The sequence below is a fragment of the Populus alba genome, chromosome 17 (genome assembly GCF_005239225.2).
Source record: "Populus alba chromosome 17, ASM523922v2, whole genome shotgun sequence".
Taxonomy (NCBI): domain Eukaryota; kingdom Viridiplantae; phylum Streptophyta; class Magnoliopsida; order Malpighiales; family Salicaceae; genus Populus; species Populus alba.
In genome coordinates this window covers 7,838,171-7,850,528 of record NC_133300.1, presented here as the reverse complement: position 1 = coordinate 7,850,528, position 12,358 = coordinate 7,838,171, and the positions used below count along the sequence as shown (strand labels likewise).

Genomic DNA, 12,358 nt, shown 5'->3' with positions numbered 1-12,358 from the left:
GCTCAAATATTTACAACTAAATGACACTTACAGTACAAGGCAGGCCCTAAACACCTCTGCCGAAACAGAGCAATCATATAAAAGTGGATCTGAAGAACAGAAGGACGCAAGAGAGAAAGAGCACCTCTAAGCACATTTATCATTCCAAACTAAAGTTAAATCATTTTGGCCAAACATAAAGTTCCTGTTTTCAATCACTAGAGAAAGCAGTGTCAATATTTAGAATCATATGCGTGGAAGACACAAGCATTAGTGAAGCTTTATCATGAAACAGAACTCATCCTAACAGTTGAATAGAAATTACCTGTGGAAAAAAAAATTCTGCATTTCACTGAAAAATTTAGTCACCCAGTCTGCTCATGTACAACATTGTGCAACTGTAATGTTATTCATCCCAGCGACTCTGGTTTCACTTGACCTCAAAAGTAGCTTCGCTAACACAGACACCTTTGGAAGGAGAAAAGAAAGGAAAAGGAAAAAGAAAAAAAGAAAAAAGATGGGAAAAGGAATAAGACACTGGGTTTTGAAACATGCTGGCCCAAGTTACACAAGTATTGACTACAGACACATCTATCCAATTGAATTTATTAGAAGTCTAAAAATTCCATGACTGGTGGAAAGCTCAACAGATAGCCGTCCCACTCTACTGACAGCATACCTTCATTACATCAGTAAATATCAACAATCCTTTCATTGATGTCGGCAGCTCCAATGGAAACATCATGTATAACCTGCATGTATTTGGGGTATGACAGCCCACCACACCATCAAACATAAATAAATGTGTAACCCATTATCAACCTACCTACCACATACACTCTTTAAGCTTTCATCTTGAAAAAATGATGAAAGGAGATGGAAAACTGTAAATGGAGATGGGCAGACCTAAATCATGATGGGTGGATATGAAAACCAGAACTATAGTAAGCTTCCACTCGATCACACGCAGGGCATGCTTATGATCCAAAAAACATTAACACAGCAAGTTAACTAGGTACATGCTGCTGTATTATGTAATAAAAGCATAGTTTCTACCACTCCATCAAAGGGCCTAAGACCTCGTTAAGATTTAAAATTAACAAAAATATATATGTGAAATTTTATATATATCATATCAAATTCAAAAGGAAAAAGAAGAAAGAAAATTGAAACTAGAAATACTTTCTCAAATAGACATTTTTATATATAAAAAAAGAAGAAGCACAGTTAGCAATAGAGGTAGTAATAGTCCAACATACATCTAGCAGCAATAGAAGCTTTGCTAGAAAGATTGAATGGTTGACCCGGATGACAGCAGAACACCATTTGAAACATATAATCCTTATCATGGTCAGCTCAGCCTTAAAGACTCTAGTTCCAATTTGTTACAAGTGAACCTGCAAAAGATAAACAAACACACAAGTGCGCATATTTATGAGGAGCCAAAGCTGGCAGAAAAATCCAACCAAAGAACATCAAGAAATCTTCTGTAAGAATCGCCCTTCATGCGAGCAAAGTCTGATTCTGCTGGAATTAAGTTCATGCATCTCCGCAAGCTTCTCAAATAGGTGCACAGCAACAAAAACATAAAAAAGAGCCTTCCATGAAAAACAGCTTCTCTTCCAAGCAATATATGCTGTCCTCAAACATTAACTTCAGTTCTCTTATGCTCTTCAAATTCTGTAAACCAGGCAAGGATAATATTAAGCTAATTAATGGCCAACAACATTGAAAAAATATTTTTTTCCCTCTCGCATTAGTTGTCATTACCATTTGAGTTCAGCTTTGGATGTTCAGCTTTCAGTAACTATGGTTCTTCATTGCTAGAATTTGGCAAACCATTGCTCCCCGTTACCATGTCTTCCACCAGTTCCTTTGAATCACAACCTTTACGTTTTAAATCCACGATTTCTTCATTCATAAAATATTTTTTTTCCTCATTGGCATCTTCTGTTTTGTCTGATCCATGCCCATGATGAGTCTCATTTTCCCCTCTTCTAATATCCTCATAATCATTTGAATGACGTTTACGTTCGGCAGATTTTGACCTAGGGCGCCTCCTGTGTTTTGATTTATTTTCCTCTGAACTTCTTGGAGATCTGCCGTGTTTACCTTCAGCGGATTGTGACCTTCGTCTATGGCGGTGCTTAGACTTTTCATCTTTATTTTGATCTACCCTGTGACTGGACCGCCGCTTGCCTTCTGGAGATATTGACCTGGAGTGCCGTCTATGCTTTGACTTGCTCCCATCCCTACCTCTTGGGGATGACCTACTTCTGTGATGCTTTCCCTCTGCAGTTATTGATCTAGACCGCCCTCTATCTTGATGCTTTGTTTTTTTATCCCTGGTTTCATTTCCCCTCTCTTTGTAATGATGCCTATCATCAACAGATTTTGACCTGGACCTCCTATGACGGTGCTTCAGCCTTCCATCCCCAGTTTTGTCTACTTTCTCATTGGAATGGTGTTTAACTTCCACAGATTTAGACCTGGACCGACTTCTGTGCTTTGAGTCATCTTCATTTGAACTTCTAGGGGATGGCCTCCTTCCATGGTGTTTAAGCTCCACAGATAATGACCTAGACCTCCTCTCATGCTGCTTTGACTTTTTTTCTTGGATTTCATCCACTTTGTCATTGGCCTCTTCCACCGATTTGGACCTAGAGCGTGAGCGCCTTCTGTACCTGAGCTTGCTATCTGGGTTGTTCCTTGGGGATGATCGACTTCCTCCATGATGCCTAGGTGATCTTGAACCACTGTCTGATGCTTTTCTTGATCTATGAGCTGAACTCTCTTGGCGATGTTTTGGTGAGCCTGAATCAGCTCTGTAGGATTTTCTTGTTCGAGGGCTTGCACTCCTGCTCCTATTTCTCCTTGAAACAGGTGAATGATGATCACGGGATCTATCCAATTCCCGCCTTCTAGTTCTATCACCATCATCTCTACTATCTCTATCTCTATATGATCTTCTTTCGTAATTATACCTTGAGTGATAGCGAAATCTCACAGGGGACCTAGATCTACGGTCTCTATTGTGGCGGGATGGGGGCGAGTAAGAAGGTGACCTCATTCTTCTTCGGTAATTAATTGGTGATCTCGACTTGGATCTGGACCTTGCTCGAGGTGGGGATGGTGACCTGCAAGAGGCAATAAAATCATCAGTGGAGAAAAAAACCACAGAGCAAAGTCTTTAAGTTTTCATTAGAGTGTCTAATTTATTTGTTATACAAATCGAAAACAATCACCTAACAATTCTCAAACTTGCATGCTTTAACAAAAGATAAAAGGTTTGCATATGTTTAAATAACTATGGTATTAGAAATTGATAAGCCCCAAGTTGGACTCTCCACCAACTCAGGCAACTCAGTTCTGACAAATGATTTCATGAAGGCTAACAGATATGGGAGGGGAGAAAGAAAGAAAGCCATGGTAGTAAAAAATCATACTAAGAAGACCTTGTGTTCCTTTCTTGTACCATGTCTCTCAATAAAAAAGAGAAGGGATTATGAAATACCCACTGCGGTATTTATCTAATCCAAAATCTTAATGTGAGGCAAAAGCAAAGAGTAGTAATGCCAATTATCATCAGTGATCTATTATAAAAGAAAGAGACAAGCTGACAAACTTGGATTCTGCTTTTGTTTCCCCTTCTCCAGTGACAAGCCCATCATCTTTTAACTTCTTACTTATTTCTGCAGCTCTAGCTGCTGCTAACTCTGTTGCCGACTTCATTGTTGCAGCTTTGTTAGCTGCCTGCTGTGCAGTCATAGTTTGCTGCATAAGCAAAGCCTGTTGAAATTGCATCTGTTGCATGGCAACTGCTTGCTGCATCATCATTGGCAGAGAAGATGAAGCAAAGGAAGAGTTCAAAATAGGTTTCTGCGGAAGAGATTTAGCTGTCTCAACATTCAAAGGCCGACCCCCCACATCCATATTGTTCAATGCTAAAGCAGCAGTTGCTTCTTCAGGTTTCGAGTATTCTATGTAAGCAGAGTGTTTTGAATCAGCAATGGTACATTCAACAACTGTGCCACAAAAGCTAAACAGTTGTTTCAGCTGTTCCACTGTCAGAAGCGGGCTGAGATTGCTAACATGGAGTGTTTTCTTCAGTGCATCCTCCCTCCGAGCTTTGTCAGGTGATCCTGGCAAGGGGATAAATGCTCAGCAGTAACTTTGGACATAAAATGAAAGGAAAAAAATACTTAAACCAGGTACAGCACAAGTAAAATCAATAGCTTCGGGCAATGAGAAAAGAAAGGATCCATACAAGCTATCTGATACATGCATGAGCAGCTATTAAGAGGTTAGAATACCAGATGAATCTTTGGCTGACTGAGCTTGCGCTTGCAACTGAGCAGCATGAGCTTGAAGAGCTTTGGCAGCAACAATAGCCTGGGCGGCAGCCATTGCAGCTGCAGAAGGCGCCATAGGCACCTGACTAAGAGTCCCCATTGAGGTTGTTGGGGCTAACAAAGTCATCAGTAAGCTCTGTGGAGGGTGACTCAGCTTGCAATCGGTTTTTGCACACCGACCATAAAGGTACTCTCGACAAACTTCCCCAAGAGATGATCCAGCTCCAGGCAAAATAGCACCACCTGAAGCACTGGAAGTAATGCCTGGAGTCATTCCTAGTAATGCAGGGAATGCCCCAGAAATGTTGGCCGAGTAATTTGGCATGTTAGGCATGGTCTGGTTCACAAGGTTTGGAAATGTTGTTGTAGGAGCCATACCCAGCAACCCTCCAGTCGAAGTGCCTGTGTTGCATGACAACAATTCAATACCTAAAAGTGTTAGAGATGAATAGCAAGACTGAATATTTGAATAACAAGTCGGGAACAATTCAAGGATATATTGGATGGTGATATAACATGGCTTATTAAAGGAAAAGATAGACAGTTTACAAATTATTAGCAGCTATTTAATCAGGAAAACCATCCTCCATTATCTTTAGTTACTTTAACAAAACACACAAGAAAATATCCCAATTATTCCTTTTCCCTCACTTCCATGCAAAAGAAATTGCAAATGTCCATATGCATGCATAAACCAAATAAAGATATGCAGCACATTATCATAATAGATCAACAATCAAAATTTTCAGAAGCGTCAAGACAGTATCGCTCCAATTTAAACAGCCTCCCCAAAAAAAAATCCGGACAAAAGAACCAAGACAAAATTCAAAATTTGCTTGCAAAAATGAACAAGTTATACACATGCTGCCTATAAAAGTGTTGAAAACATTCCAAACGATTGACAAATAGCAATATACAAACTCATTACCGAAGACAATTACCTAGAACTGTATAACCAACATAAAGTTCACATAGAAAACACAAAAAAAATCCATAACCATAAATATATATACCTGCACTAAAGAAAACAGGGAAAGGACTCCCCATAATAGCTTTCCCATTACACTCAATAGTAACCATATAATTCCCTCTTCTCGGCACCACATATGTAACCGTGTATGTCCCATCTCCCATATCCTTAACAATCCCTTCTTGCTCCGTTCCCCCAACTCCCACTCCCGGTGAAACCGTAACCTTAATCACCGCGCCTCCATTCGGAACTTTCCTCCCATCCGCATCCTTAGTAACAACCATAAACGTGGCAGGTGCACACGCGGTCCCACCGGCAATGCCACCACCTGCTGCCGTGCACTTATTGGGGTCAACTGGTCCCACTGGTTTATTGGCCAAATCCTCCTCTGCATCTTCCTCCTCGGAATCTGAATCCGCGGGCTTCTCAGCCTTGTCTGATAATACTTTGAAGGTCGCGTCGAATGCAGCTTTCGCTGCTGCGGTTTTTTCTGCCTCGCTTTTTAGTTTTGCTTCCTCTGCTTGCTTCATCCATATTGGTTTAGTAGCTGAGTGGTTGGTAGTGGAGGTAGCGGCGGCAGTGATGGTAGTGTTGTTCCGATCTGTCATCGTAAAACCCTAATTTGCTCTGCGGGCGAGAATTTGGGGTTTTTGGGGGGGCGAATTGGTGGTAGCGTTGATGAAAACAAAGGGGAAAGGCTGTCCTTATTGGTGGATTTTTTTTTATTGTTTTTTTTCGAGAGAGAATATTTTGAATAGTGAACAAAAAAAAAATGAATTTGCTATGGGCACAGCCATTGTGTCTATTCACACAATTAATTTTGTAAATATCTAAACCATAGGTTAATGTTTTGAATTATTTTGAATGTTAAAAATAATTTTTAAAAAATATATACAAGTAAATTATATGTCAAATTTTCTATTTAATATATTGAAATTAATGTAAAACTAACTTCCCAAAATATTTTTTTTCATTTGAAATAATAACATGATAATGGTAATGTCGAAAACAAGATAAATTAAATTCTATTTTTAAAAAATATGTAAATTCAGCAAATATAAATTATTTTATTTATTTAAAACTTCTAAAACTAATTTATTTAAGAATTGAATTCAAATTTAATGCAGGTAGATAATAATAAAAAAAAAAGCATGTGAATAAAAAAAGAGAGTTTTGATGTTTAAAATCAATAGAAGTTTTTCTAATTTATATGTTAATTGCCTTCATTTTTATTTTTATTAACGTGAATGTTCGGGTCAATTTGTATATACCTCAACTAATTTCATAGACCATAAAGTTAACAATCATATAAGCCTCCAATGATCCTGAGATTTGTGAGACTCAAACCGGTGACTTCTAGAAAGCAAACCTAAAACCTAACCAGTTAAGCTATACTGGGTTACACCATACTTCTAATAAAAGATATGTTTTAAAAAATTATTAGAAATTAATAAGAAAAGTAACTAAAAAATTCATTTTTACTCCATAATTTAAATCATTGTTTTTTCTTACTAATATATTTTATTGCCACACAATTAAATAAAAATATTAAAAAATTATTCATGTCACTAGGTTTAAAATTTACATGTGCATATATATGTTTTAATCTTTAATTAGAGTTAATAATTCTTTTTATAATTTATTAGTTCATATATTTTTTAATTTATTTTATAAAACATAAACATTATTTTTTTAGTTTTTACCAGAACCCTGGAGCCTTCTTTTATTGTTTTGCAAATTAGCTTGGAATGTTACCTCCAACATAGCAGGTATCCCTAGCTTGTAAAAGGCTAAAATGAAAAGTGAAAGAGCATAAACTAGAAGAAAACTAGGATTTTTCAATGTCCAATATTGTTATAAGAAATAGAAGCGTCATCATTTAAAAGACAAAAATGATTTTTAAAAAAAATAATAACAAAAATTACAAACTCTAAATACATAAAAATTACTAAAGGTGAGAAAAAAAAACTGAAAAAATTAATTAAACTGAGAAAATAAAAAAAAATAACCAAAAAAATCAATTAAACCGATTAGAATTTAAAACAAAACCGATCGGTTTGAATCGGTTTTATAAGCCTGAAACCAAAAAAAACCGAACTCAACCCAAACCGAAAAAAACCAAGCCAAAACTGGAAAACTGAGCCAAACCGATTTCAACCGGTTTTTGTTTTAAAAAACGAACCAAATCGAAACTGGTCAGTTTGAACCAGTTTCGATTTAAAAAAAAAAAATACATTTCAGTTTGGTTATTTTTTTTCATAAAAACTAAACCAAACCAAAAATGATTACCCCTAAAAATTACAAATAACATAGAAAAGATTTTAATAAAAATATTAATTATTGGAAATGTAAACAATCTTTCATATCAAATAATTCTTTTTATGTGTTTCATTTGATAGTGAATTATGATGTGTTTCTTTCACATCAAATAAATAAAAAAAAAAAAATTTAAAGATAGCTCTAAATAAGATTTATATGAATAAGACACTTATAAATATATTTCTCAAAATAAAAACATGTTTGCTATATAAGCATCAAATTAATACAATAAGTATGTTTTATGTCACATAAACATGTATTTAATAGTTTCAAATTTTTTATGGCATCAAATAATAAACATGACTTTCAATTATTAATAAAAATATTTTAAAAATGATCTTACCATTTGAGGAACTTATTTTTCATAAAAGTTTTAAAATATTTTTATTAATAATTGAAAATCATTTTTATTATTTGATGCCAAAAAAGCATAATAGCACCAAGGAAAAAAAAAAAGAATTAGGACATATTAAACTCGTAGTGGTTCAAGTATATCCTTGATGGATAGAGGTATAAAAATTAGGTTATATATAAAGAGTCTCTAATCTAGTCAAATATAGAGGCTAATAAAAAATCATGTATCTTTATTCCACACATTAACCTTAAAGTTTGACATAGATTGAAAGACTCTCTATTCTTGAAAACACAAAATTTTCTAGATAATTATTTTAACATTTAATCAATAATGGTCGAAGGTATGTGTTATATTAATTTTATGTTCCGTTTAAATACTTGGCATATTAGAATTATATTACATTGGTATCAAAGTCTTTTCCTTACTACATTGATTTGTATTAATTTAGTTTTATATATTTGACTAAAAAAATGATATATTTGCATGTGTTAAGAAGGGTTCAGATTAAATAACTTTAGATTTTATTTCCACCACTTGCAAAGAAATTTTATATTCTATTTATGTGTTTGAATTATGTGATATAGGTTGTTTGGCTTTTGACATTAAAAAGCATTAGCTTGAAAAAGGAACCTTTGGGTTGGTAGTTCAAAATTTTTAGGTTTGTTAGCATTATATAGAAGAAAAAAATTGGAACACTTGTTAATTGGTCTTTGGTAAAAAATAATAGAAAAGAAAAAGAAAATTTGATGTAATCTCCTTGCATAATGATTGATTTCCTAGTTGACAAAACTCTCATTAAAAGTACTAAGATGACAGATCGTATATATGTCTTTATGACCACAATAATTTCTTTGATATCCAATGTTTTCATAGTTATTTCGTTGGTGAGAAAAGAAAGAAAATCTAGGTTATGATTTTGTTAGGTTTCTTTAGAACACATACATGCAATAGAAACAATAAATTTAAATTTTTTTTCAGGAATCCTAAGATCTCATTAGACAATCCAGGGTTGTTTAAGGTTTATATGAAGATTACATGAAGATCAAATGTTTTTTTTAGCTTTGAATAATTGCTTGAGGTTAAATTATCACAAACCATAAGTCATTCAAATGTCTGGTCTTTAATTGTAATCCATACAAATCACCAGTGAAAAAGCTATTAAACCCTTATAAAAAAAGAGGAATTGTTATACCTTTGAGTACCAGCTCTTTTCTCTTAAAAGCTATTAAAAAGAGGAATTTACCCCTTGAATAATATCATATATATTATTTCATGATAATTTATCACATATATCCCTACATGATTTTTCTAAGTCTAAAATTGTAATTTCTTATGTCTAGTCTAATACTTATTTGCAATTAAGTCACACTTGATTAATCATCATAATCTAATTTCTGACCAATGATTTTTATGTGTGTGAAACATTAGGTTCCCTAATAAATTGGCCTCAATATAAATTATAATCCTAAATAAAATAAGATTAAGTAAATTAAAAAAAATTAATTTTGATTGATTTATATTTAAAGATCAAGTACAATGTATAGTAACTTGTCATGATCCCCCAAATATTAAGAAAGCCATAAGTGATTTAACTTAACATTTCAATAATCAATTTCTCAGTGTAATTATTATCCTTTCATCGACAATGTTCCGATTTAGATATTATAACATGTAATATATTTACTATGTCAAATCATGTTTATTCTCAACATCATAGTCATTGCTTATTTGAATAAGATCTCAAACTATTTTCAAATCTCAATCCATATTGCTCAAAGATTTACAATCAAATATTATTTGAGAGCATAAGAAATATTTTTCTCAATTCATCTAGGGTGATTAATTCTCTCTTTATTACTTAAATACCTTAATATAATTCATGTTATACCCAATATATGCTTGTTTGTTATCCTTGATTAAAATAACATATAACATGATAAAAACATAGCATTTTCTATATAAGATAACTTAGTGATCTTAACTTTAAAAATTACTTACACAACCATCATGTAAGCTTTTTTATAAACACATGTGATCTCATTATATGGAATTCTCATATGGGTTAATTCAATATACATGCTATCTAACAAACACATACATATTCGTTTTAGGTATCTCTCACACGTCAGCTTACAAGAGCAACTGATTCCTTTTATAAAAGAAGAAACATGATACTTAATATCCAATATTAATAGAACATTGACCATGAATATTTAAGTTCAATGTTTTGATGTAACATGAATCTCATAATTATAACAATTTTATAATTTCATTTGCAAAATATTTTTATCTCATAAACTTATTTTTACTCTATATTCATTAATCAAATATTAGATTCATTAATCGAATACAAATGAATATTAAAGATAAATAAAATCTTTATTAATAATAAATATATTTTACAAAACTAGTGCTACAAGTCACCAACTGATTAGTTATAGGTTATATATACTAACAATGTACCACTTGCACTAAAGTCAATCATTCATGTATTAAATACCATATCACTCTACTTGTTGATAATATTTTACTAAGATAATGACTTAGTAAGAGGATTTGCAAGATTCTTTTTAGTAGGTACTTAATTTATTTTTTATCTTTACTTTTTATGTTCTATAATTAAATAGAATTGTTTAAATACATTTTTGAATCATTGATGAGACCTTGATTCCTTTGCTTATATAATAGCTCCATTGTTATCACAATATATAGCTACTGGATCATCAATGTTAGAAATCATATCTAGTTTAATGATGATTTTCTTGATTCAAAAAACCTTTTTTTATCCCTTCAAATGTAAATGTGTACTTAGCTTTAGTTGTAGAATCTACTTTAATCTCTTATTTAAAATGATTCCAACTCATAACACCTCTGTTTATAGTAAAATATAATCAAAGTGGATTTTCTATTTTCAATATCTAAATGAAAGTTATCATCTAAATAATTATGAACTATTTGTTCATCTATTTTATATATCAAAAAACATTATTAATTCTTCTTAAATACCTAAGAATATTTTTAAATATCTTTTAGAGACCTCCACTTAGATTAGATCAATATTTACTTGTTATGTTTGAATTATAAAATATATATGATCTTGTACATAACATTACATATATTATGAATCTTATATCTGAAGTATATGGAATCAGTTTTGTTATATCTTTTCAATTTGTATTTTAGGGCACATATCCTTGGAGAGATGTATCATGTGTGAAATAGATAAGTATCCTCCTTTTGGACTCTTCCACCAAGTAATTTTAGCATTTTGTTTATGTATATAGTTTGGGACAATCCAAGTAACTTCTTAGAAATATCTCTATATATCTTTATTTTCAGTATATAGGTTGTTTCTCCTATATCTTTTATACAGAAATTTTTAGACCATTTGATCTTTACTGATTAGAGTTAAGGAATTTCACTTCCTATCAATAATATGTCATTTATATATAATACAACTCCACTATCATTAACCTTTTTATAAACACAAGGTTTATCCATATTTTTTATGAAATCATATTGTTTGATTATCTCATCAAAATGGATATTTCAATTATTTGAAGCTTGTTTAATTCCATATATAGATTTTTTTTAGCTTGAATACTTTCTTGACAAATTTCTTATATTCAAAATTTTCTAGTTGTGTCACATACACATCATCTTGAAGATTCCCATTTAGAAATAAAGTCTTAACATCCATTTGTCAAATCTTATAATCATGATATGCAGTTATAACAAACAAAATCTTTATGGATTTTAACATGGTTACCTGCAAGTCTTTTTCTACGACACTTGACAACTAGTCTAACTCTGTACTTTTATACAATATCATCCATGTTAGTTTTCCTCTTAAAAATCCATTTACATACAATGAATTTTATCTTTTTAATTGGATCAACAAGGTCTATACTTGGTGTGTATGAAATCCATTTTAGATTTCATGACCTCAAGCTCTTTTTAGAATTGATATCATATATTGGTTTCATGTAATTGGTAGACTCATCAAGTATAAGCAACTCGTCATTTTCAGTTTCCATGAGAAATTCATATCTTATTAGCGTATGATGTGCCTTACCAGATCTGCATAATTCTTATATTTCTTAAGCTTCAAGTTGAACATCCAATGTGATAACCTTAGGCTCATGTTCTATTTAGATGGCAGTTCGTGGTTCTTCAACTTCTTCAAGTTCTATTGTTCTCCCACCACTCCTTTGAATAACATGTTTTTTTCTCTAAAAAGGTAGCATGTTTTGAGACAAAATATTTTTTCTCAACAAGATGATATAAATAATATCCAATGGTTTTTTATATAAATCTTATAAACTTATCTTTATCTGACTTAGCTCATAGTTTTTCAGATAAAATATGTTTCACATAAGCATC

General features: G+C 32.4%; 1 protein-coding gene across 3 annotated transcripts; it reads right to left on the bottom strand.

The window, feature by feature from the left end:
• Positions 1 to 305: 305 nt before the first annotated feature.
• On the bottom strand, positions 306 to 6,027 carry LOC118048700 (uncharacterized). 3 transcript variants are annotated; one of them, XR_004687515.2, is made up of 7 exons: positions 5,345 to 6,027; positions 4,293 to 4,733; positions 3,605 to 4,121; positions 1,750 to 3,116; positions 1,239 to 1,659; positions 659 to 731; positions 306 to 447 (listed from the first exon to the last, which is right to left on the bottom strand). XR_004687515.2 is itself a non-coding variant. In XM_035058487.2 (5 exons), exons 1-4 carry the CDS (start codon positions 5,907 to 5,909, stop codon positions 1,787 to 1,789), a joined length of 2,853 nt encoding a protein of 950 aa, XP_034914378.1. In that variant the 5' UTR covers positions 5,910 to 6,027; the 3' UTR covers positions 1,159 to 1,659; positions 1,750 to 1,786. The 3 variants fall into 3 exon arrangements, 1 of the variants encoding a protein (XP_034914378.1); XR_004687514.2 differs by having other exon boundaries at positions 306 to 731; XM_035058487.2 differs by lacking the exons at positions 306 to 447; positions 659 to 731 and having other exon boundaries at positions 1,159 to 1,659.
• Between the last annotated feature and the right edge of the window lie 6,331 nt (positions 6,028 to 12,358).

Excerpts from the sequence above, each read along its gene's own strand:
- LOC118048700 (XM_035058487.2), bottom strand. The coding sequence starts at position 5,909 with ATGACAGATCGGAACAACACTACCATCACTGCCGCCGCTACCTCCACT. Across the intron at positions 4,122-4,292 it reads GTCAGCCAAAGATTCATCTG|GATCACCTGACAAAGCTCGG; the intron begins GTATTCTAACCT and ends TCCCCTTGCCAG. Across the intron at positions 3,117-3,604 it reads GAAACAAAAGCAGAATCCAA|GTCACCATCCCCACCTCGAG; the intron begins GTTTGTCAGCTT and ends TGCCTCTTGCAG.